General features: G+C 33.4%; 1 protein-coding gene across 1 annotated transcript in view; it reads right to left on the minus strand.

Annotated features, from left to right (window-relative positions):
* LOC144956021 (structural maintenance of chromosomes protein 4-like) overlaps positions 1-27,656 on the minus strand; it is a 54,425-nt gene extending 26,769 nt beyond the window's left edge. The window contains exons 1-16 of the mRNA XM_078886309.1: positions 27,526-27,656; positions 24,307-24,435; positions 23,612-23,754; positions 22,686-22,880; positions 20,527-20,706; positions 19,118-19,282; positions 18,650-18,777; positions 17,979-18,119; positions 15,090-15,240; positions 12,338-12,481; positions 10,319-10,396; positions 8,716-8,837; positions 6,500-6,608; positions 5,892-6,023; positions 4,760-4,962; positions 1,046-1,230 (exon numbers count right to left, since the gene is read on the minus strand). Of these exons, the coding sequence (XP_078742435.1) occupies positions 1,046-1,230; positions 4,760-4,962; positions 5,892-6,023; positions 6,500-6,608; positions 8,716-8,837; positions 10,319-10,396; positions 12,338-12,481; positions 15,090-15,240; positions 17,979-18,119; positions 18,650-18,777; positions 19,118-19,282; positions 20,527-20,706; positions 22,686-22,880; positions 23,612-23,754; positions 24,307-24,421 (2,191 nt within the window). The 5' untranslated portion in view covers positions 24,422-24,435; positions 27,526-27,656. The remainder of the gene's footprint in view (positions 1-1,045; positions 1,231-4,759; positions 4,963-5,891; positions 6,024-6,499; positions 6,609-8,715; positions 8,838-10,318; positions 10,397-12,337; positions 12,482-15,089; positions 15,241-17,978; positions 18,120-18,649; positions 18,778-19,117; positions 19,283-20,526; positions 20,707-22,685; positions 22,881-23,611; positions 23,755-24,306; positions 24,436-27,525) is intronic.
* Positions 27,657-27,923: the final 267 nt, after the last annotated feature.

The following is a 27,923-nucleotide window of genomic DNA, read 5'->3' on the forward strand; positions in this document are numbered from 1 at the left end:
AATCTTATACACATAAATGTTACCTATCACACCATGCAAATCTTATACACATAAATGTTACCTATCACACCATGCAAATCTTATACACATAAATGTTACCTATCACACCATGCCAATCTTATACACATAAATGTTACCTATCACACCATGCCAATTTTATACACATAAATGTTACCTATCACACCATGCAAATCTTATACACATAAATGTTACCTATCACACCATGCAAATCTTATACACATAAATGTTACCTATCACACCATGCAAATCTTATACACATAAATGTTACCTATCACACCATGCAAATCTTATACACATAAATGTTACCTATCACACCATGCAAATCTTATACACATAAATGTTACCTATCACACCCCTCTAATCCTGTCATTCAAGTCATTCAATCCTCCCTGTGGGTTTGTATATGTGGGTGCAGTTGAGATTTTTTTCTTTCAAATTTTTTAAATGAGAAAAGAGACATTTGGTTTTATTCGCAACATTAAGAAATTGTATTCATGCTCCACAGTGATGAAAATTAAATATATTTTCATAGTTTTCCAAACAACCTTGCAATGGTGGATTTCTACTATTTTCACAGAGAATGGTACAAAAATAATCTTTCGGAACAACTTCATATAAATCAAATCACTTAAATAAATTAATTAGAAAAAACAAAAACAAATTAAATAATAAATGAGCTCTTATATAGCGCAGTATCCACTAAACATGCTCAAAGCGCTTTACAAGGGGTCCCTGGCCAACAGCAACGCTTAACATGTAGTCGGGACATGACACCTGTTAGGCAATATTACAGTTTTTTTCGGACAGAGACAAAGTTGTTAATGGTCAGGTACTCATTCTACACCTGAGTACGGTGAGAGAATGTGAGTAAAGGGCCTTTTCCAAGGACTCAACTATGCACCGGATGAGGCTCAAGACCAGGACTTTCCGACCCGAAAACAAGTGTCATACTATTAGACCACATAGCCTCACAAAGAAATTGTATTTATGCTCTCTTATTCTATTTATTATTTTAGAATTTTACCAGAAACTTCAATGAGCTCTCCCTTGAGTGTGACCACCCTGAATCGTTGTCGGCCATAGGCTACACGACTGGCCTGGTCGATGTCTTTTGCCACCAGTGTGTTCCTCAGGGCAAAGTAGAAACAGGTCTTCAATGTCTCATCTGGGACTCGAACCAGGTCAAAGAGACGTGGAACGTTTTCAGGACTGGAAATGGGAGAAAGAAAGAAAGAAAAATAAAGAAAAAAAAGTAATGTTATTTTTGCATTGATAAACCTGCTTACTTGAAAACTTAAAAATTAGCAATCTTTATGAGAAAAAAATATATAGTTTTTATAGTGAACTTTATAAACAACAAAATACCTTCACAAGGAATAAATAACACCTTAAAATGATGTTGTCTGGCATCAACTTTCATTTTCAATAAGTTTTAATGACTTAAAGATGCTCATGAGGTTCTCAAATTGGGGGCCAAAATTATTTCTTAATTCTAAAAATTTTTCATAATAGGAAGCAGGTCTGCACTGAAGGCTAACTGTAGAAGAGGAAAGGTTTTTAATTTTTCAAACCCATGATTATCTCCCTTGAAATGTCTTGGATATCAAGTTGTGCGATGACCGGACCTTAGTTTCATGTAAATTAAAAAACCTTTCCATTCCGTTTTTAACTTATTCATAGTAATATACAGGGGTCCCAATAGTACAGTTGGTAAAGCACTTACTTCATACGACTGAGAGGGATTGGCAACCGGTGCCCAGACTTCGACATATATCTTATGCCAGGGTACACACCTCCACCTTCATTATCATTGGTTGAAGAAGGGGCATTGAGCCCAAAACATTCCGTGTTTGGTATTTTGTTCTTTTTTCTTCTTTCTTTTTATAAAGCTGTGATATTCTTTTATATTCATTCCTCTTCAAAGAAATCATACTGAAGCTGTCATTTTCATTTTTGTTATATTTACTTTTCAAAGAAATCATACTGAAGCTGTCATTTTCATTTTTGTTATATTTACTTTTCAAAGAAATCATACTGAAGCTGTCATTTTCATTTTTGTTATATTTACTTTCAAAGAAATCATACTGAAGCTGTCATTTTCATTTTTGTTATATTTACTTTTAAAAGAAATCATACTGAAGCTGTTAAATTCATTTTTGTTATATTTACTTTTAAAAGAAATCATACTGAAGCTGTTATATTCATTTTTGTTATATTTACTTTTAAAAGAAATCATACTGACGTTGTTATATTCATTTTTGTTATATTTACTTTTCAAAGAAATCATACTGACGTTGTCATTTTCATTTTTGTTATATTTACTTTTAAAAGAAATCATACTGAAGCTGTTATATTCATTTTTGTTATATTTACTTTTAAAAGAAATCATACTGAAGCTGTTATATTCATTTTTGTTATATTTACTTTTAAAAGAAATCATACTGAAGCTGTTATATTCATTTTTGTTATATTTACTTTTAAAAGAAATCATACTGAAGCTGTTATATTCATTTTTGTTATATTTACTTTTAAAAGAAATCATACTGAAGCTGTTATATTCATTTTTGTTATATTTACTTTTAAAAGAAATCATACTGAAGCTGTTAAATTCATTTTTGTTATATTTACTTTTAAAAGAAATCATACTGAAGCTGTTATATTCATTTTTGTTATATTTACTTTTCAAAGAAATCATACTGACGTTGTCATTTTCATTTTTGTTATATTTACTTTCAAAGAAATCATACTGAAGCTGTTAAATTCATTTTTGTTATATTTACTTTTAAAAGAAATCATACTGAAGCTGTTAAATTCATTTTTGTTATATTTACTTTTAAAAGAAATCATACTGAAGCTGTTATATTCATTTTTGTTATATTTACTTTTAAAAGAAATCATACTGAAGCTGTTATATTCATTTTTGTTATATTTACTTTTCAAAGAAATCATACTGACGTTGTCATTTTCATTTTTGTTATATTTACTTTCAAAGAAATCATACTGAAGCTGTTATATTCATTTTTGTTATATTTACTTTTAAAAGAAATCATACTGAAGCTGTTAAATTCATTTTTGTTATATTTACTTTTAAAAAGAAATCATACTGAAGCTGTCATTTTCATTTTTGTTATATTTACTTTCAAAAGAAATCATACTGAAGCTGTTAAATTCATTTTTGTTATATTTACTTTTAAAAGAAATCATACTGAAGCTGTCATTTTCATTTTTGTTATATTTACTTTCAAAGAAATCATACTGAAGCTGTCATTTTCATTTTTGTTATATTTACTTTTAAAAGAAATCATACTGACGCTGTTATATTCATTTTTGTTATATTTACTTTTAAAAGAAATCATACTGAAGCTGTTAAATTCATTTTTGTTATATTTACTTTTAAAAAGAAATCATACTGAAGCTGTTAAATTCATTTTTGTTATATTTACTTTTAAAAGAAATCATACTGAAGCTGTTATATTCATTTTTGTTATATTTACTTTTAAAAGAAATCATACTGAAGCTGTTAAATTCATTTTTGTTATATTTACTTTTAAAAGAAATCATACTGAAGCTGTTATATTCATTTTTGTTATATTTACTTTTCAAAGAAATCATACTGACGTTGTCATTTTCATTTTTGTTATATTTACTTTCAAAGAAATCATACTGAAGCTGTTATATTCATTTTTGTTATATTTACTTTTAAAAGAAATCATACTGAAGCTGTTAAATTCATTTTTGTTATATTTACTTTTAAAAAGAAATCATACTGAAGCTGTCATTTTCATTTTTGTTATATTTACTTTCAAAGAAATCATACTGAAGCTGTCATTTTCATTTTTGTTATATTTACTTTTAAAAGAAATCATACTGAAGCTGTTAAATTCATTTTTGTTATATTTACTTTTAAAAGAAATCATACTGAAGCTGTTAAATTCATTTTTGTTATATTTACTTTTAAAAAGAAATCATACTGAAGCTGTCATTTTCATTTTTGTTATATTTACTTTCAAAAGAAATCATACTGAAGCTGTTAAATTCATTTTGTTATATTTACTTTTAAAAGAAATCATACTGAAGCTGTTAAATTCATTTTTGTTATATTTACTTTTAAAAGAAATCATACTGAAGCTGTTAAATTCATTTTTGTTATATTTACTTTTAAAAGAAATCATACTGAAGCTGTTAAATTCATTTTTGTTATATTTACTTTTAAAAGAAATCATACTGAAGCTGTTATATTCATTTTTGTTATATTTACTTTTCAAAGAAATCATACTGACGTTGTCATTTTCATTTTTGTTATATTTACTTTCAAAGAAATCATACTGAAGCTGTTATATTCATTTTTGTTATATTTACTTTTAAAAGAAATCATACTGAAGCTGTTAAATTCATTTTTGTTATATTTACTTTTAAAAAGAAATCATACTGAAGCTGTCATTTTCATTTTTGTTATATTTACTTTCAAAGAAATCATACTGAAGCTGTCATTTTCATTTTTGTTATATTTACTTTTAAAAGAAATCATACTGAAGCTGTTAAATTCATTTTTGTTATATTTACTTTTAAAAGAAATCATACTGACGCTGTTATATTCATTTTTGTTATATTTACTTTTAAAAGAAATCATACTGAAGCTGTCATTTTCATTTTTGTTATATTTACTTTTCAAAGAAATCATACTGACGTTGTCATTTTCATTTTTGTTATATTTACTTTTCAAAGAAATCATACTGACGTTGTAATTTTCTTTTTGGTGTCATTCCTCCATACTTCCATTTTCTCCAACAAGATAAAGGTGGCCTGGCCAATGTTGTTTTTCTTGAGAAACTCCACACATTTCTTTCCTGTGTCGACGGTATCCACCACAATGTTGTCCAGAGCCCTGCAAGCTGTTGAGATGGCAATGTCGTACTGGACGTCTATGGCACCCAAGTCACCCTGTATGAAGGGGAGGGAGAAGCGCAGAAAATATATATTTACAGAACTGAAACAAATTAAAATATATGAATAATTTTTAGTTGTGTAAACAGAAATCAGGGGGTACCGAGTACTTGCTTCATACACAGAGGGACCAAGATCGATCTCGGGTGCAGCTGAGATTTTTTTTCTAACCCCCCCTGCCCATCCAGCAGTTTTTAATTTGTTTTTAAGGGTTTTACAGCGCTTGTAACACATTTAGGTCATAGCGCCAGTAAAAAGGAAGAAAATGGGATAGTAAATAGTTCTAGAACTACAATTAAAGTACCCAAGAAAGAAGAAGACAAAGGGGGATTAGTTCAAATAGGGAACAGATGTAAATTCCAAGAGCATACTATCAGTGTACTTAGTTTGAGATCATCAAAATGTCTCATTTTGACACAAGCACAGGTCCCCACTATGAGGAACACACTCAAATGTTTACAAATCAAATACATGTAAAACAAAAATAATACAGTGCATCACAGAGAGATGATTTACAAGACAAAAAATATCTCCCAAAACTCTTACTATACATTTGACTGTTTCCCTCCCAGCCAGGGCCAGGACAAAATCAAGTAATCCCAATCAAGAGAAAGACAGAAAGCATGTTGGAAAACAGATATAGAGGGATACAAGACACAATAAGTGCCTCCCTATGCCACTATGGGAAGTCAGGAACCCCACCTAGCCACGATTGGGTAGCTGGTTCTGTTTGATCAGATGGAAAGGACTTTGCAATAGACGTGTCCTATTCAAAGGATAGCAAGCAATTGCAATTGTCCATTTCAGGCTATAGAAACAGGAATAAACTCCGGCTCCCGGGGCCTAATTGTGCTGAAGGACTACATAAAGATAAATCACTCGCTTAAATTTTTTAAACCTCCTTAGCTTAAAAACAAGGATCTCACCAGACGTCCATAAATACCAGGAATATTTCCACTCTCTTTTTCACCCATCAGGGCATCAAGAATTCGATTCTTGCTCTTGGAGGATGCCATGGAACTCTTCACCTCTTCCACTTTGATTTGAAGGTTGCGACGCTGTGAATTGAAGAGAAAAAAAAAAAAAATTGGATAGTCAAAATTCTAATTTACAATTGAAAATAAAGGAGATTGGTTTAAATAGGGAACAGATGTAGATTCCAAGAGCATATAATCAATGTACTTAGTTTGCGATCACCTAAAAGTCTCATCCAGACATAAGCACAGGATGAACACCCATTTAAATGTATACAAACCATTACATATTCAAACCAAAAACAAAAAAAACAATACTAACAGAGAGATGATTTATAATGAAAAAAAAATAATAATTTCCCACATCTAACTCTATACATTGGACTGTTTCCCTCCTTGCCAAAAACCCGGCAAGGGCCAGGACAAACCAAGTAATCTCATTCCAAGACCACCAAGATAGAAAACAACTTTGATAAAAAATATATCGGGGGAAAGAAGACACAACAAGTGATTTCCTGCCCACCACGGGAAGTCAAAAGACCCCACCCAGAGATACAGACCTTTTCCTCGCATTGTTTCTCATTGACCAGCATTTGTTTGAGTTCTGTCTTCCCATTGTTGATGTTGCCTTGTACAGTGGGAAGATACTTATCAATCTTTGCAATGTCCCTGAAAAAAAAAAAAAAAAAAAAGCAAATCATCTTAGAGAAACGTTTTTATTGGGATGGTTTTTAACTCTTTCAGCACTAGGCTATATTCGCATTTCCGTCACAAAATGGCTGACACCTGATTGAGGCAGCATGAGAATGACAAGCTAAGACAGAGCGATATTTGAATTTGGCGCAAAATCTCAATTAAAATACCCCTAGGGCCAATTGAATGTTCTGATCAAAGAAATGATACCATTTGTTCAACTTATAGTACTTTTGTAGAAAGTAGGACTGGATTACATTATTATTTTTGCTTTCTTCAAGACCAGCCGCATTGTGCCTCCATTGACCAGTAGAACAGATTCTGCTCTGGTCGCACAGTGCGGCCAATGGCACTGAAAGAGTTAAGCCTTATTGTATTATCATTTTTGTTTGTTTTTCAAATGACATTCTTTCATATATTATACATATTATAATCACTATTACTATTATCATTGGTTGTCCCGACGCTTCACAAGCAAAGGGACCGAGTCAGCAGTCGAGATTTTGTCTTGTCCACCGGATGTGATTGGGTAGCTGGATCTGATATATCTAGTGGAATGTACATGCCATAGACTAGCATCCTATGCGAAGAGTAGTAAGCAATTGCTAGTGTCCGTTTGACTCTATAGAAACCGGGATAAACTCCAGCTCCATGGGCATTATGCTCTGAAGGACTCCATTACTATCTTCATCATCATTAGGCCAAGTCAGACCACCTGCAATGCTGTAGCCTTGAACAAGTCACCTTGATTATTGTTATTATTATCATCATAATTATTGTTATTATGCTTATTATTATTATTATTATTATTTTATTATTATTATTACTATTTTATTATTATTATTATCATTATTTTATTATTGTTATTATTATCATCATAATTATTTTATTATCATTATTATTTTGTTATTATGATCATTATCATTTTATTATTATTATCATTATTATTATTATTATTATTACCATTATTAATCATCATTCATCGATGAAATACACCCAGAAATGCTCAAGTATGGCAAGGACTTCTTCATAGGTAAAACTAACTGAATTATATAATAAACTATGGGAACCAGAGGGCTGAAAAATTGGAACAGTCATTCCATCACCAAAGAAACAAGACCTCAGTAACTGCTCAAACTGGAGAGGACTAATGTTGATGTCATTACCAAGCAGAGAGGACTAATGTTGATGTCATTACCAAGCAATGTCCTAGCCCTTGTCATATTAGGAAGAATCAAAATGAAACTTGATGACAAATAAAGAGACAATCAGTGTTGATTCAGAGAGGGAAGATGATGTACTGATGCTGTTTTAACCCTCTGTCAAATAATTGAAAAATCAAATGAATGGAACATCCTGTTACATCTTTACTTTATTGATTTCCAAAAGGCATTTGATAGTATTCATAAAGACAGCATGTGGTGCATAATACTAAGTTACTGTATGCCACTGAGAGTCATCAATGCGATTAAAGCTTTATATAATAAGCCAAGCTGCTGTGTAAAAAATGACAATGAACTTCACAGAACCTTTTCTCGAGGAAACAGGAGTAAGACAAGGTTGCATTCTCTCCCCTTTCCTTTTCATACTTATCATTGACTATAGTATAATGAGAAAGCGGGGACAAAACAACGGAATAACTCTCAATGACAATTGAGCAAATTGGGTGATTTATATTTTGACAATGATATTGTCCTTATCAATATTTTGGTTCCTTTGCATGTGAATCAGTGAGCTATCAGGACAACCCACTCCATCTAAACTAAAACTAAGACAATTTCTGAAAACTCTGTAACAAATCCAGATTACTACAATGAAAATTTTGTAGAACTTTGTATTTCCAGGTCCTGATTGACAATAATCTAAAGAATTCAACACACTTCTTGAAAACAAAGTGTTGTTGCCAGAGCTAGTACGTTATAGAAAGGGTTTTAAAGCATTCATGTCATGTATTTAAACACAAATTGGTCATTTTTAAGGGTAGTTATAATCTCTACTATGCTATTACTCCTGAAAACTACAAATTTTTCCAATTCCAAGTAGGGAGGTTGGCAAGTCCAACACGAAGGAAGAAACAACTCACTCTTCTCTTTTCTCCAGGGCTGCCGCAGCGTCTTTCAAAGTCTTCTTCAAGTTCTCCATCTTCCTGGTCTCCGCCGATTCCCTGGCTGTGTAAAGTTCCAGTTCAGACTCGCTCACTTGGAGCTGGAAATAAAAATAACAACGGTGATGATGATGATGATGATGATGATAATAATAATAACAACAACAACAATAATCATTATATCATCATCATCACATCCCTATCCACCACCTCAGAGCCAAATTCAACAATATAATTTGATACGCTGAATAACTGACAACTTAGTTGTAGTAGTAGTAGTGGTAGCAGTAGTAGTAGTATTAGTAAGCACTAGTAATAATAATAATAATAATAATAATAATAGTAATAATAATAATAATAATAATAATAATAATAATAATAATAATAATAATAATAATAATAATAACAATAATGATAATAAAATAATAATAATAATAATAATTACAGTAATAATAACAATAATAAACATGTATAAATATTTAAAACTATCAATCATTTTGAGTCATAGTCAATTATTTGAGTAGGAGTCAGATGATTTTAAACACAGACTTAATCACAATTTAAACAATAAAAATTTTTAATTCATTATTCATGACAAAGACTAAATCTGAACTGAAAGTCATTTTTCCAACTTTGCAATGATAAATATATAACTTTAAATCCTGGCATACTTTCTTTAGGGTTGCCAATTCAGAAGGCAAAAATTTACTGAACTTTTACACAAACACATTGATCGACCCATGCCTGAGCGCTGAACTCCAAATAAAAAGACATTATGTCAGTGCTGATGGTGACAAAAAGGGGAAAAGGAGAAAAATTATGAATGGTTTTATTTACGCCACATGTTTACTTCACTAACCCCCCACTTTTAGAGCCAATGAGATGATATAAACTACTCTAGCTATCTTCTGGATAGTGGGGAAGCTGCACCAGTTTGTTCCACCACACATCAAATATCTCAAAGCCAGAAAATTTGATTGAGAAAAGTGTCATTTTTTTAAGGAGGAAATTCCTCCTCTGACACAAAAATCACGGATTTCCGCGGATCCGAGGAAAACCATCAGCACTGTACTTACTTTTTTCTGTTTAGCAGGTGATTGGAGAATGTAATGAGGGTTTATAACAAACTTAATTCCGTAAATGTTACAGTGAATGACATAATCAGTCGGATGGTGAAAAGGATTGAACTGAGATATTGCCAAGTTTAGTTAGAAGTTCCATTTTTATCAAAAATGAGTTCTTGTCATAAAGAATTAAATCAACCCTTTTTGCACATCTTCGGGAAATATCAAAGCTTAATTTCACTTCTAAATATTTTTTACAGCTATTCAAGTTGAAAAAGTATGAAATTTGAGAAAAGTTGCTGGATACCGTTCCCATACATATGACCATAACTTCATGAAAAATCACCCGATTTACTTCAAATAAAGATTAAAATGCTCTGGAGAGCATATTCTTTCAGAAAATGCAAAATCATGCACTGACACAAATATACAGAAAATTGGCAACCTTGTTTCTTTATTTCATGACAAACTACAACAACAACAATTTTGAACAATGAGACACTGAGAATCAATCTCACCTTCGATTTCTTGTCATTCAGCTCTCCTTGTTTCTCCAACAGTTTGGCCTCCTTCAAATCCTTTTCAGCTTGCAGGTCCTGAGAAAAGATAAGTTTGTCTTGTAGTAAAACAGATCTGCCAACCCTTCACATTCCAAAAGTGGAATCAGAAGGTCGGAAAACAAGATTTTGTGACGAAAAATAGGAATTTGTCACCAATGGATAATTCCCATCTCCCTTCCCACCAAACACACAAAGACAGTATTCTGGCACAGCTGGCAAAACTATATATCAAATGTGTTAGGTAATGGAATGGGAAGAGGAGGGGGGAAGGAGGAGTGCAATTGATTTTCCTACTTAGCTCACTTTTGGCAATCATAAAAAAAATCCCCCCCCCCTCCCTTTTTTTCTCCATCTTTTATGAAAATCGGAATTTTAGAGACAATGGCAGAATAGCAGAAAGGAAGAGTGAAAATAGGAATGATTCTGCCAAAAGCGGAAGGGTTGGCAGGTATGAGTGAGGTTTAATATCACTAATATCCACCCAATGTACTCAAAAACTCGAGTATTTTATGGGACAGCGGGGCTCAGCGGTACGGCCTTCGCCTCGTACCCAAAGGGTACTGAGTTCGACTACCCGACTCGTGTGGCCTTGAGCAAGTCACCTCGCCCTAGCTGACTTTGCGGCACTGCACTGCGGCTAATGCCTGGGTTATTCCAGTCTTCCCTTGGAATAGACCCTAAAGACAAATTTCGCCTTGTGGATGAATAAAGGGAATTTATTATTATTATTTATTCAGGGCAATATCCAATAAATGTTCTCAAAGAAAACCCTTTTCAAGGAGTCCTTAGCCAACAGCAACACTTAACATGTAGGACAAGACATGACGTCTGTTAGGCGATATTACAAAATTTTTGGACATGGACATCACTGTTAACGGCCAGGTTCTCATTTTAAACCCGAGTATGGTGAAAGAAGGGGATCCTGATAGTTCAGTTGGTAGAGCACTTGCTTCACAATCAAAGGGACCTCCAACCAATCCTTGGCGCAGTCGAGATTTTTTATGACCTTGTCCACCCAGCAGTGATTGGGTAGCTGGGTCTGTTAGAATTGGTGGAAAGTACTTTGCGTTGGACTAGCCTCCTATCCATAGGATAGCAAGCAATTGCTATTGAACGCTATAGAAACCGAGATAAACTCTGGCTCCATTGGGCCGAATGGCCAACAGCAACACTTAAAATATAGGGCATGTCATGACAATTGGTAGGCGATATTACAAATTCTTTTTGGACAGAGACATCACTGCTAATGGCCAGGTTCTCATTTTACACCTGTCTACAGTGAAAGAATGTAAGTAAAGAGCCTTTTCCAAGGACTCTCGCTATGTGCCACTCAGTCGTAAAAAGTAATAAACAAAAATAAATATAACAGCTTAAAAAATGAACAAAATATCAAAAACGGGAACATTTCGGGCACAATACCCTTCTTCAGCCAACAACAACAAAAAGCCAGTGAAAACATACATTTATTTTTGTTGCTGGCTGAAGAAGGGTTTTAAGCCCGAAACGTTCCGTATTTGTTATTTTGTTCTTCTTTTTAAAAAGCGGTTATGTTCATTTTTGTGTATTACTTGTTACAGGATGACTGCAGAGATAAAAAAAATAAATAATTTCATAAGATTATTAAAAGGGCAAATATAAAATACTCCATTTACTGTATTTTCAAAGCTTTTAATTGGGTTACTTCTATGTCATTATAGTTCTTTTTTAACACTATATGCTTCATTATCTTTACAAATGCATTAGTCTATGGCGATACCCAATTTTAATTTCCTGAAATGGATAAATAACAATGTGAAGTTGAATTATTAAACGAAAACAAGATAAAATGGACGATTCGGGTTTCCCCTTTAAACGTCCATTTTATCTGTTTACATATATTAAATTGAAGCTTACATTCAATTTCATATTGTTATTTATTTCTTCCATCTTCCAGCAGCAACATTGACATAAATGGATACATAAAGTTCATCTCATTACCTTTGTTTCATCTTTCAAACTGTCCATAATTTCTTTTTCATTCTCTTCTTCTTTTGCCTTGGCCTTCTCCAAATTTTCTAGCTTCCTCTTCAATTCTTTGCAGGACTTTTCCGCTTGTTCCGGAACTACCTTCAGCTCCTCGACCTGCGGGTGTCACATGATCAGATTGTACAAGTTAATTTCTGACATCGTAAGTGAAAACAGAAAAATATGAATTCTCACAATGCAAAAATTATATGAATATTCTCAAGACTTGCCAACCAACCTAAACCATACAGACCTGCCAACCAACCTAAACCATACAGACTTGCCAACCAACCTAAACCATACAGACCTGCCAACCAACCTAAACCATACAGACCTGCCAACCAACCTAAACCATACAGACCTGCCAAATAACCTAAACCATACAGACCTGCCAACCAACCTAAACCATACAGACTTGCCAAACAACCTAAACCATACAGACTTGCCAACCAACCTAAACCATACAGACCTGCCAACCAACCTAAACCATACAGACTTGCCAACCAACCTAAACCATACAGACTTGCCAACCAACCTAAACCATACAGACCTGCCAACCAACCTAAACCATACAGACTTGCCAACCAACCTAAACCATACAGACTTGCCAACCAACCTAAACCATACAGACCTGCCAACCAACCTAAACCATACAGACTTGCCGACCAACCTAAACCATACAGACTTGCCAACCAACCTAAACCATACAGACCTGCCAACCAACCAGAGATTTTTTATGACCTTGTCCACCCAGCAGTGATTGGGTAGCTGGGTCTGTTAGACTTGCCCAGACTTGCCCAGTACTACGAACAAGTAGTAGAAATACGAATTTTTTACTCCAGCTACCAAGCTGCATAGGGCTTTTTGACTCAATAGATTTTGTTGATAAGGAAAGTTTAGCTCCTTAGAAACTATATTCAGGAGTTAGGAGCATTTTTTGGATCATTCTGAGAGCAAACTCTTTACTTGTGAAGCTATTTAAAGTGAATTTTTTATTTTTTTCTCTTGGAAACGACGAATTTTAAACATTTCAAGTAGGCAGCTCTGACCATATAAAAAGGTTTGTCAGATTTTTACCAAAATTTAGGCTAATCTTTTCACATTTTCAATCATATTTTCAACATAAGCAAAAATAAAAAATGTCAAATTTAACAGGAATATTGGTTAATCACAGAATGTTTCGTTGGGTCTTAAATTGGACTCAGCAACCTAATCACAGCTGGGATGTTTTGTTTTGTTTTTAAGGGTTTTACTTTGTTTGCAACACATTTAGGTCATATCAGCACTAGTTCAAAGGAAAAAAATGGAATAGTAAAAAGTTCTAGAATTACACATAAAGTAACCAAGAAAAATGAAGACAACGGGGAATTAGTTCAAAAAGGGAACAGATGTAGATTCCAAGGAACACTATCAGTGTACTGAGTTTGAGATCACCTAAATGTCTCATCTTGACACAAGCATAGGTCCCAACAAAGAGGAACAAACTCAAATGTTTACAAACCATATAAAAGGTAAACAAAAATAATGCAATGCATAATAGAGATGATTTACAAGACAAAAAATATTATCTCCCAAAATTCTAGCTATACATTTTACTGTTTCCCTCCCACCCAGAGCCAGGACAAAACCCAAGTAATCTCATTCCAAGACAATACAGAAAGCATGTTGGAAAACAGATATAGTGGGATAGAAGACACAATAAGTGACCACCCTGCCCATTACGGAAACAGGTCAGGAAACACTAGGATGAACAAGAGCAAGAGAAAATTATTTGCATGTTGGTTCAAATCTACCTCAGGGGTACTGATAACTCAGTTGATAGAGTACTCGCTTCACACAAAAAAGGACCAGAATTGTTCTTCGGTGGAGTCAGGGCTTCTTCTTTTTTTGAGATCTCTGTCCACCCAATAGCAATTGGGTAACTGGGCCTGGTTAGATAAGTTGGAAAGTACTTTGCGACAGACTGGCTTCTTATCAAAGAAGGCAGCAGCATTTGCAATTGTCCATTTAATACATAGAAACCGGGATAAACTCAGTTATGATAATGGCGATTTGTCAAAAAGGAGGAAAATGTATCGGTCCATTGGTCAAACTAAAACAAAACCATAACATAAAATATCATAGTCATAGTTTCATATATTATATTATTATGTCTAGTGTACATCTATTCTTAATAGCTCAGTTGGTAGAGCACTCGTTTCACAAGCAAAAGGGACCGAAATCGAACCCGAGTGAAGTCGAGATTTTGTTCAGACTCTGCTGTCCACCCAGCAGTGATTGGGTATCAGTATCTGGGTCCGTTGGATCTGATGGAAAGTACTTTGCGGTAAACTAGCATCCTATCCAAAGGGTAGCAAGCAATTGCAATTGTCCATTTCACATTATAGAAACCGGGATAAACTCCAGCTCCATAGGCTTTGATAGACACGAGCTTGAGCTTTTATAGAGTGCAATATCCACTAAATGTGCTCATAGCACTTTACAAAGGGTCCCTGACTGACAGCAACATGTATGTAACACGTAGACCAAGACAGGACGCCTTTTTCACCAGAGACAACACTGTTAATGGCCAGGTACTCATTTTACACCTGAGTACGGTGAGAGAATGTGAGTAAAGAGTCTTTTCCAAGGACTCAACTAAGCGGGACTCAAACCTAGATCACATAGCCACACACACACACAAAAAAAAGGGGGGGGGGAGGGGGATTTTAAAAAAAGAAGTCACCTTTATGGTTTCATTTTCCAGGTTTTTCTCGAGCTTTTTAATTTTGGCATTGTTCAGCTTCAACTCCTCTCGGCACTTGGCATCTTGGCATTCCATGTCAGAAAACTTTTCTTTACTTTCCTCGCATCCTTTAAGAAGTTTTTTGTGTTCCCTGTGCAAAGAGGAAGAAAGATAAAATAAATGTTATTTTAATTCCTTTGACGTTTATCCAGCCCGAAACGTTCGGTGTTTTGTATTTTATTCTTTGTTGAAGCTGTTATATCTATTTTTGTTTTGTATTTTTTCTATGACAGATATTGGCTTCAGTGGCTTTGATTTGTTTGTGTTTTGTTGTTTTACAGCGTTTGGGACATTTTTAGGTCATTTCAGCCCCAGTGAAAAGACAAAGGATGGGAGAAAAGTTGTATATCTAAAAAGAATAAGTTTGGAAAAGGGGATTCATTTCAATAGGGAACGGAAGAAGATTCCATGAGAAACCTTTCCAATGTGCTTATTTTGACATTGCCTTAAACAGTCGAGCACTCACTCTAAAAATTTGCGCACATCAATATCTAAAAATAGATATAAATTTTTAAGACTATAAATTCAATTTTTACCATCGAAAGCATCCGACATAAAAGACCATTTTGAAGCCATGGGTCACATATTTAAGAAATGCAAGACTGATTGATAATAAAAAATTTAAAAAACTCAAAGCCGTTTAAAAAAAAAAATTTGAAGAAATAAATTTGTCTACAAATCTGTCTGACATGAATAAAAGCCATAGTGTATCAATTTAAAAGCCATAGTGTGTCGATTTAAAAGCCATAGTGTGTCGATTTAAAAGCCATAGTGTGTCGATTTAAAAGCCATAGTGTGTCGATTTAAAAGCCATAGTGTGTCGATTTAAAAGCCATAGTGTGTCGATTTAAAAGCCATAGTGTGTCGATTTAAAAGCCATAGTGTGTCGATTTAAAAGCCATAGTGTGTCGATTTGTTTGTTTCTTTGCTTTTAAGGGTTTTACGGTGCTTGCAACACATTTAGGTCATATCAGCGCTAGTAAAAAGGAAGAAAATGGGAAAGTAAAAAATTCTAGAATTACAATTAAAGCATCCAAGAAAAGGTAAGACAAAGGGCAATTGATTCAAACAGGAAGCAGATGTAGATTCCAAGAGCACACTATCAAAGTATTTAGTTTAAGATAACCTAAAAGTCTCATCCAGACACAAACACAGGTCCCCACTAAGAGGAATACACTCAAATGTTTACAAATCATATATAATATAATATGTAAACAAAACATAATACAGTGCATAATAGAGAGATGATCTACAAGACAAAAAATAGCATCTCCCAAAACTATACATTTGACTGTTTCCCTCTCAGCCAGGGCCAAGGCAAAACCAAGTAATCTCATTCCAAGACAAAGACAGAAAGCAATTGGAAAACAGATACAGGGGGATAGAAGACAGAACAAGTACCTCCCTGCCCACTATGGGAGGTCAGGAACCCCACCCAGTGTATCGATTTAAAAGCCATAGTGTATCAATTTAAAAGCCATAGTGTATCGATTTAAAAGCCATAGTGTATCAATTTAAAAGCCATAGTGTATCGATTTAAAAGCCATAGTGTATCGATTTAAAAGCCATAGTGTATCGATTTAAAAGCCATAGTGTATCGATTTAAAAGCCATAGTGTATCGATTTAAAAGCCATAGTGTGTCGATTTAAAAGCCATAGTGTATCGATTTAAAAGCCATAGTGTATCGATTTAAAAGCCATAGTGTATCGATTTAAAAGCCATAGTGTATCAATTTAAAAGCCATAGTGTATCGATTTAAAAGCCATAGTGTATCGATTTAAAAGCCATAGTGTATCAATTTAAAAGCCATAGTGTATCGATTTAAAAGCCATAGTGTATCGATTTAAAAGCCATAGTGTATCGATTTAAAAGCCATAGTGTATCGATTTAAAAGCCATATTGTATCGATTAAAAGCCAAGTGTCGATTTAAAGCACTAGTGTATCGATTTAAAAGCCTAGTGTATCGATTTAAAAGCCATAGTGTATCGATTAAAAGCCATAGTGTATCGATTTAAAAGCCAAGTGTATCGATTTAAAACCATAGTGTATCGATTTAAAAGCCATAGTGTATCAATTAAAGCATAGTGTATCGATTTAAAAAGCCATAGTGTATCGATTTAAAAGCCATAGTGTATCGATTTAAAAGCATGTTTCATTTAAAGCCAGTGATCAAACAATGATCGATTTAAAGAAGCCATAGTGTATCGATTTAAAAGCCATAGTGTATCGATTAAAAGCCATAGTGTATCGATTTAAAAGCCATAGGTATCGATTAAAAGCCATAGTGTATCGATTTAAAAGCCATAGTGTATCGATTTAAAAGCCATAGTGTATCGATTAAAAGCCATAGTGTATCGATTTAAAAGCCATAGTGTATCGATTTAAAAGCCATAGTGTATCGATTTAAAAGCCATAGTATCGATTTAAAAGCATATGTACGATTTAAAAGCCATAGTGTATCGATTTAAAAGCCATAGGTGTATCGATTATATCAATACATATGCGTAAGTACATAGTGCATAGTACGATTTTAACACACTATCCATCTATGTCGTTACATTATAGAACGATATCGCTCCATGGGCAGAACATTAATGACTATTACATGGTAAAAAAAAAAGAAATTTAAATAAGAGTAATAAAACAATAATAACACATAAAATAAAAATAACCCAAATAAACATATACCCCCAAAATAATCCAACCACTAAAATAAAATAAATAAATAAAGAAGGAAAAGAAGAACAACCAAAGAATACCAAATAATTATTTATAAGTAAAACAAAACCAAAAAGTTTAAGGGAGAAAGAAAGACGGAGATCCTCACTTTTTCAACTGTTCGCATTCTTTCATCTTCTCTCTCTTATTAATCTCCACCTCTTTCCTCTTGGCGTCAAACTCTTTCATTTCCTCAGAAATTCTATCTTTTTCAGCCTGGGCTTTTGTCTCATGCTGAGTGCATTCCATCCTAAAAACATATAGAAAGGTGCAACGTAATAATAATAAAAATAATAATAATGATAGCAATAATAATAACAACAATAGTAATAATAATAATAATAATAAAAACAGCAACAATAATAATAAATAATAATAATAAATAATAATAATAATAATAATAATAATAATAATAATAATAACAATAAAATAATAATACAACATAACAATAATAATCATCATCATCACAACACCACATCACTCACATCACATCATAAATTTGATACGCTGAATAACTGACAACTGTCCACTTGTTTTCAGGATAAAGCTAACTTTAACCCTCGTCTAAAAAACAAAAGAAAAAAAGAAAAGAAAAGAAAAAAAAAGAAAAAGAAAAAGAAAAAAGGAGGAATGAGAAGAAAAAGTCATTTAAGTTTAATCTTAAAAAACAATTTTCTTGAAAAAAACATTTAACCACGTCAATTTTGAGACAATTAATGTATTTTAGTTGCTAATTTTGAAATTCTACATCTCAGTTTATTTCTCATTTATATCTCTCACAGATATTTCTGGAACAATTTGTTCTTCAGGACCATCAGATTGTTTTCAGTCTTGAGAAATTCCAAGGCTTCTTGCCGGGGCCCGTCTAAATTCTCCATTTCTTTCTCAACAGCCTTCACCCTTTTGAGCTAGAATTTAAAAAGAAATATATTCGTTATAGATGCTGAAAATCAATTTGTATATTTTAAGAGATAAAAATTTTGGTCGTTATAATTAACTTTAAAAATGATCTATTTACATTCTTTAAAATTCTTTAAATTTTGTAAAAAGTAATAAACAAAAATGAATGTAACAGCTTCAAAAAAGAACAAAATACCAATTTGGTATTTTGTTCTCTTTTGAAGCTGTTATAATTCCTTTTTGTTTATTACTTTTTACAATCGACGGCTTCTAGTAGCCAAGTATCACTTTAAAATTATGTATTTTCTAGTTTTAATGACTTTGGCCATAAATTCCAATCAACATTACCTTCTCAGCTCTCAAATCAGACAGCGCCTCCACTCTCTGACTCAGCAATTCAATGGGATTTTTGAATCTGTTACTGCCGATGATATCCTCAAGGAATTCAAGCATACCGTCTTCGTGTTCTGTCAGAGCTTTCGGCTTCATCATCGCAATCTGTTCAACCTCTCCCTGATTTAGAAACAATTCACAACGGATTACATTTTAACCCAACCAATGGATGCAAGCATTTCCAAGGTTGAGGAAATGAAAGGATGTCAACTCTTATTTTCATATAGCAGTAGTAATAATAATAATAATAACATCAATAATAATAATAATAATAATAATAATAATAATAATAATAGAGCTCAACTTCCACATAAGTGCTCAGCAGCCCTTTACATTATTAATTGCCATTCAAACATTCAATCATTGACTATATTGAGAACACAGATACAGAAACTCACACAAACATATAGTCACATACTTATACAAATACAAACAAATATATTAGAAAATCAAAAACAAAAACCCCGAAATTGGTCTCAAAAAGTCTATAGATGTGCAGATTTTATGCCTTGTGGTTTGACACTCGCTCAAACTATAAAGACTTCCAAGACCTTTTGTCCCTGTGTTCAAAGCCTAGAGTTTTAAGATCCAGTGATTTTAACTTTTTGAGTATTCCCTGCATTTCAACTGTCTTCAGTCAGAAAACCTTTTCTATCCTTGCACTTAGGCTTATGAACCAATTACAGATAACTATAGTAGAAATTGTTCTCTCTTGATTCCTTTAATAAGCATGTCAAAACCACCTTTTTTCACTATTCCTGTTAGCTTTCTATACGCATTGTTTTACCTGTTTTGTCATTATTATTCTCATCATCATTATCATTATTGTTTTTATTAATATTATTATTACTACTATTATTATTATCATATCACTCATAAATAGCAACACAAGTAAACGTGGTAGAAAACAAGTCTCAAGCCTCAGCTTTATGTAGACATAGTCTGTCGTCATAAAGCCTCTTGACCTGATGAAAACAAAACAATTTTTAAAACATAAATAAATAAACAAATAAATAAGCTGTAAAATATCAAATCTCCCTCAAAATAAATAAAGTAGTAGTCCTTCAGAGCCATTGCACCCATGGGTCCAGAGTTTATCCTGGTTTCCAAAGCCTGAAACGGACAATAGAAATTTCTTGCTATCCTTTGGATAGGTCGCTAACTAGTCTATCGCAAAGAACTCTCCACCAGATCTAACAGACTCAGCTACCCAAACACTACTGGCAGTTTAAAATATCGACTGCACCCGGGATTGATCACAGTCCATTTTTGTATGAACTGAACTTTCTGGACCCCACTTAAACTTTAAAAAACAAACAAAAATACGGCTCCCAAACTTGTAACGCATTGTCTGAAAAATTTACCTGCAGAATAAGAAATCGGTTATGGTCCAGATCAATTCCGCATCCTCTTAACACTTGGGCAATTTCCTTATAAGGAGCTTTCTTACCATCCAAGTAGTAGGACGAACTGTTGTCCTTGTACGCCATGCGGGAAACGACAAACTGTGAGTTGGGGACCACAGTGTATTCATCATCTCCTGGCTGGAATATGGAAAAGTTAAGGAAAAAAATAATTTAAAAAATAAAAATAATATTTGAGCTTTTATATGGTGCAAAACCCACTAAACATGCTCAAAGCGCTTTACAAGGGGTCCCTAGCCAACCACAACACTTAACATGTAGGACGACACATGACGCCTGTTAGGCAATATTACAATTTTTCGGACAGAGACAACGCTGTTAAATGGGCAGACACTCGTGTTACACCTGAGTATGGTGAGAGAGAGAATATGAGTAAAGAGCTAGGACTCAAACCGTGGACCTTCCAATCCAAAGGCGAGTGATATACCACAGATAAGAGGAGGGTCTGGGGACATTCAAGAAATGAAACATTCATACAGGTTGGATGTCCAAGTGTCAGGTCTGTATGACAATCTTAGTACTTATAGATAGAATAAAGTTGATGTCACTCCAGTCTTTGTTATTGTTTTTTGCCATCCACGTTTATGAGTAATTCTCACTAAACTGTATTAACCAGACTATAAATGTTTAAGGTTACACATAGTTTTTTTTCTGTGTTGGTTCGTTAAATTTACGGAGGACAATGTTGTGAGCTTCTTAGCCAAGCTCATACTATCTGTACATGAGTTTGTGTTCAGGGGTAAAAAAAAACACCTCAAAATGCTATGAAAATTCCAGTGTTGTCTAGGACTGGCAAAGGTACAGGGAAAAGTTTTTTTGTTTTTTCCTTTATAATATTTTCTTTTGAGAGAGGGGGGAGAATGGCGCTTGCAACACCATCCAAGAAAACAAAAAGGAAAATGATTGAATAATCATATGAGTGTAAAGAGTAAAATTTGATTTATAAAGCCATTTATCAGTGCTGATGGTGACAAAAAGTGAAGAAAGAGGAAAAATTTTAAAGGTTTTCCTTCAGCCCTATTTTCACTGCCTTAACCCCCACTTTTAGAGCGATTGAGATGATCAACTATCATTTATAATATCGGTCAAAGTGATACAAAGCTGCTAGAAGCTGTGGACTGTAAAAAGTAATCAATAAAAATGAATAGAACAACTTTAAAAAAAAAGAAGAAAATATAAGACACAAAACGTTTCGGGCTCAAACCCCTTATTCTGCCAACAACAACAAAAAAAAAACAAAAAACAATAAAAGCAAATAGAATACTACATTCTAGATCTACGACAGAGAATTTCGGTAGGTCCTCTCTAATGTATTTATGTTTTTATTGCTTTTTGTTGTTGGCTGAAGAAGGGTTTTGAGCTCCGAAACGTTCTGTGTTTGGTATTTTTTTCTTTTTTTTTTTTTTTTGAAACTGTTACATTTATTTTTGTTTATTACTAGTTATAATATAGATCACTTTTGGAGAGTAGGAAACTGCACCTTATATAATATAGATCACTTTTGGATAGTAGGAAACTGCAACTTATATAATATAGATCACTTTTGGAGAGTAGGAAACTGCACCTTATATAATATAGATCACTTTTGGAGAGTAGGAAACTGCACCTTATATAATATAGATCACTTTTGGAGAGTAGGAAACTGCACCTTATATAATATAGATCACTTTTGGAGAGTAGGAAACTGCACCTTATATAATTTTGATCACTTTTGGAGAGTAGGAAACTGCACCTTATATAATATAGATCACTTTTGGATAGTAGGAAACTGCACCTTATATAATTTTGATCACTTTTGGAGAGTAGGAAACTGCACCTTATATAATATAGATAACTTTTGGAGAGTAGGAAACTGCACCTTATATAATATAGATCACTTTTGGAGAGTAGGAAACTGCACCTTATATAATATAGATCACTTTTGGAGAGTAGGAAACTGCACCTTGTTGTCCCACCACACTCAAGGCTTTTACTGCCAGTGCATTTTTGTGAAAATTTTTACAAGGAGGAAATTTCCTCCCCTGACTCAAGATTTCCGTGGATCTGAGGAAAACCATCCGAACTGCTCTATAATGAACTCATCACGTACGTTTACTCACCCCATTATCAATGATTTTCTGGAAGTGAACGGCAACAGAGCAGCTGTTGATATTTTGGTGTTTCTCACTGTTGTGGATAAGGACACTAATTTTCTTGGAGCGGATCTTGTTGGCCCGATATCCAAACACAAACAACATGGAGTCGATGACATTCGACTTGCCGCTTCCATTGGGACCGATAATGGCTGTAAAATTCTGTGGGGCAGCAGGAGAAAATGACATTACAACTGTACCAAATCAAGATATCTTTATTTTCTATATCCAAAAAAAAATAATATATATATATATATTAAAAAAAAATTAATGACACAAACAACAACAACAAAATTAAATAAAAGGTTAAATTAACTGCCAATGAATTTTTCCAAAAAAATGTAGGCAGGAAATTTGCTTATTTTATCAAGTCCAATTACTGAATTTAAATGACAGGTGGGGCTATGTGGTCTAGCAGTATGACACTCGCCTTCGGATCGGAAGGTCCTGAGTTTGAGTCCTGATCTGAGCAGTGCATAGTTGATTCCTTCCAAAAGACTCTTTACTCACGTTCTCTCATTGTACTGAGGTGTAAAATAAGTACCTGGACGTATCTACGTAGCTATCTAAATTGTAATATCGCCTAACAGACATCATGTTTCGTCCTCATATCTGTCACTCAGGTAATAATAAAATTAGTATGAAAATGTGAAAAAATTAGTGTTTGGGGAGAAAAAAAACCTGCATAACGTTACGTAACGTATATATCGACTTACCAGTGACTCAGTGATAGACGATAATATCAGCAATGATGAATAAATGTTAACTTTTTGTATATACATAAACGAAATAGTCTTTGGTGCTCCCAAGACATAAAGTTCTTGTGAGCATGGAGTTAACAATTGTTTTGTTTTTCTTTTAAATTATTTTTTTTAAAAACAAAAAACATTTACCCTATGAAAAGGTCCAAGGGTCTGTATGCCGGCATAGGATTTGAAATTTTCATTTACAATTTGAGTAATCATCAAACGGGGACCATCTGGTTCATATGTGGCAACAGACTGGATTGCCTCAGGGATTTCAACTGGTCCATAGTCTGTAGAATATAGAGAAGACCATTCAGAAAATAATAAATCTTATTTATTTCATTCGAGCTGTTCTTTTTTTCTTTAAAACTCACTCATGTTTCGTGTTGCTGTTGGTCAGGGACCCTTTGTAAAGCGCTTTGAGCATGTTTAGTGGATATTGCGCTATATAAAAAATAGCTCAAGCTTCAACTTTAATGATTTTCCCCCATTTTTGCTACAAACCCTAAGATGGGTGCCAGTTCATAAAAGCCTTTACTACTTCTCCTCAAACATTGCAGGTTCTCCACAAGTGATTTTAAATATGATTTTGATGTTTGGTGGATATAATCTAATTTGCCAACATCACTTTTAATGATTTCCCCCCCCCCCCCCATTTTTGCTACAGACCCTGACATTCAGCAAATTTAGTCAACGTTCGCGTATCACCGTATTTTGGACCCCAAAGCATATCATAATATGAAAAATCATACTGGTTGGCTTAGAATTAGAAGGAATTATTCCAAGATCCAACAGGTCTGGCATTAGGTTTAGTGACAAAAACGATACTAAAAATTGTTTACCTTCAGGTCTAAAGACAACAGGAGCACTGGATACTACAGATGAACTGTCATCATTTTCAGGATTGTTGTCTTGTTGGACATCCATTTCCTCTTCCCCCTCATGTTCTTTTGCCATTTTGCCACCAGTATCTGAGAGAGGGACAAAAATGCATTGTGCTTTTATCACAGAGTTATACTATAAATTAGATTATAAAATAGTGCCAACTGATTTTTTGAATCAACTTTTATTTTCTTCTTCTTTACTTTCATTGACCCAACAAAATCATTTCAAACTCAAATTGAAGAACTTTGGTAAAAATGTGGTCTCTGCCAAACTGAGTAATTTTACTAAAATTTTACCAATGTTTTATGTTGATCAAGAGAAATAGCAGCTAAATTTTTATGTAAATATTGCCCCCCCCCCCCCCCCCCCCCAAAAAAAAAGCAGCCAAATTTGTTTAAATGATTAAATGTCAGAAAAGGGCCAATTTCGACAAAAATGTTGCTTAATCAAAAAAAAAAAAAAAAAAAAAAAGAACAACTTAAAATTATAAAGTCCACGGCAACTAGTCCTCGCCATTTAGAATAGAATACCATCCAAGTCCACCAAGTCAACAAATTAGCACAGTACAGGCACAGGCGTTTTCCCGGTCACGTCACGGTCATGAAACTTTTTTTTTTTTAAAAAGAAAAGTCTCCCCCCTACTAACTATCTACTACTACTACTACTAGAACTTAGAACATTATAAAAAAAAAAGTTTCTCCCCTCCCAAACCCCCTACACTAGAACAAGAATACTGGGGATGTAGGAGCTTTCGTTCGGATCTATCTCTAAATAGAAGACCATTTTTCAGCCTTTAAACTAACATAACTTTTCTTCTGCTAATCTGATTTTCATAATTTTGGTGTTATTAGAATCGTGTTGAAAAGCACTTTATAATGATATAAGTTATAGTTATAGGTTTCATTGAGCTCACTCAATCCAATTTGAATTTTTTACCAAAGTCAAAGTACCTAGGATTAGACTCGTTTAAAAAAAAAAGGTGAGGCCTTCCGAAATTCCTACATCCCCAGTGCCAGTAGGTATTCTTGTTTTTTTATAATGTTCTAGTAGAGGGGTTGGGAGTGGGGAAATTTTAGAAAAAAAGTTTTTCCCCTCCCAAACTCCTACTGGGAACAAGAATACTGGAATGTAGGAAATTTTCGGAAGGCCTCCCTAAAAAGAAGATAAATTTTTACATTTCAAATAATATCAAACGAATCTTAATAAGAAAACTAAAGAAGTACAAATGAAGGTGCGACTAGAGTCCGACTAGAGTTGAAGTAGGGAGTTTAATAGAAATTCTAAATGTATCTCACACACTTTAAACCAATGTCATATTGAAGAGCTGGCAACACAGATTACAAAACAGTTTGAATTTTGTTTCTATCTTGATTAGAAATGTAGTTACAGCAGTTCAAAGTCTGAAATTTCAGACCGATTTTTACCCCAAAATTACCATTGCAAAGTTGTGACCGAAATCGCGTGATGTTAATAAAAAATGGTTAAAACAGTCAATATGGAGTTCTTACCATATATTGTATACCAAAATGTTCGTCTTATCGAGGACAATGCATTTACATTAATAAAGAGGAAGATAAACATTTCAAATTAACACATTATTACATAATATGACGCAAATGTTACATAATCAAAAACTTGGCTAGACATAAGAAACAATTTGCTATATCACTTTTGGATTTATCCCCAATATCTCACTGAAACAATTGCAAATAATTCCCCTCTTTGAATTAATACATAGAGAATAAAAAGGGTTTGAGAGTATTTAAATGAAAAGATATAAACATGTTGTGTAATAACATAATGAGTTTATTTTTACCTATGGCAATTGCATATAAATAAAATCGTAGATTGAAAAAGTTCAAATAAATTGAAACAGATTCCCTATTATAATTAGAAGGAAAGTTCTGGCTTTTAATACTTTAAAAAATTCTGCTGAACCACTTTGGGTTTATTGCTATTACATCATTTGAACTGACAATTAATATAATTTTATCCGCCCCCCCCCCCCCTTCTCTCTCAATGTATGGGGGTGTCAAAATGTATAACTAAAAGAACTTCTTACCATAATAATTATTAAGGCTAAGGCCTTTAGATGGATACAGATGATAAACATATGGGAAAGAAACTTGATGACTTGATGGCAAAGTAAAATAAAATTCAATTAAAACAATTGGTATTTATAAAATATCGATATTATTAATATCGGATTTCAAAAAGAGAAGAAATATACGAACTTTTAAAACAAAAACTATAAAATGCCCATAAATAAAGTTGGAAAGTATGTATTCAAAATAAAAACATAGTAAATAATAGTACTGAAAATATTATGGACTAAAATTAAAATAATATATAACTAAATTTAAAATATTGATATGAATATCGATATCGTCCGGCAGCCATGATGAGAAGATAATGTAAACATGGCATTTCGGCGCAGAGTTAAAAAAAGGTGTCTGCGCATCGATATAGAGCCCTGAAATTTGGCATGAATAAAGTTTAGATGTTATTCTAAAAACAAGCGTTTAAATTTTAAAAACACGCGCAGTAAATAAAAAAAATTAATGAATTTGAAAATTGCCAAATTTTAACTTCATATAACTTCTGGAATTATTAATGGATTTTTTCCTTAAGTGGCACCATTTAAAAGGAAATTGAAAGACGAAAATAATGATACCAAAATATCTGCGATATTCCTCTTTATAACGAAGTTATGCATCTTTAATTGAACCCCCCAAAACGCGAACGGCAATTTCCAGTCACAACTTTCCTATGGGCGAGTTGGGTCAAAATTTGACTGCCACTGCTGCTGCTCACTAAACTGCCTAGTTGAAGTCTATTTATCAATCAAACTTTCCCGATCGCCGCGAGATGTTTGTTTTGAGGCAGCAGTGAGATCACAGATTCTCTCTGTAAAATTTACAAAAAAAATTCAACAGAAAAATATAAATTGGAACCGTTAGTCGTAGATGAACAATTAAGGTCTCAAATTTTATATTTTTTCATGTCCCATCTCCCTGACTGTGTAAGATATTTTGAGTTTGAAAATGTTATCTAAGTGATTCACATTCACTATTCAGGACACCAGTACCAGCCTCTCCCCGCTGTAATGTTCATGTACAATAGTTATGTTTATATGCAATACATAATATTGTCGAAATGTATATGAAATATCTCACATTTTTTCTCTGAAAATAGCAATGTATGTTGTAAATTATTATTTAGATCAGAAAGAAATTAGGATTTCTCTAAGATGTAAACAATTGAACTTGGCGCTTCCGCTCTGTCTAATTTTGTTTCCGGTAAGATCGGTGAAGTCAAAAAGTTTAACTTAAAAGGTCTGTTCAAATGACTCGAATAAGTAGTTTTGACGTTGTTTTGTTTTGTTTTGTTGTTTTGTTTTGTTCAGCAAGCTACTGGCAAGTTAAACATTATGTTCCTAACCTACGAACGGTGTTGAAGAAAACGAACATATGTCCTCAGACAGTTTTCTTCCGCGTCGTCCGTCAATCGCTGTAGGTTGGGACATAACAGACTTGCTTGAGATCGAGAATCAAAACGTGTTTATCGTGCCACA

The sequence above is a fragment of the Berghia stephanieae genome, chromosome 10 (assembly GCF_034508935.2).
Source record: "Berghia stephanieae isolate SIO BIC M18660-M18661 chromosome 10, UCSD_Bste_1.3, whole genome shotgun sequence".
In the NCBI taxonomy this organism is placed as follows: Eukaryota; Metazoa; Mollusca; class Gastropoda; order Nudibranchia; family Aeolidiidae; genus Berghia; species Berghia stephanieae.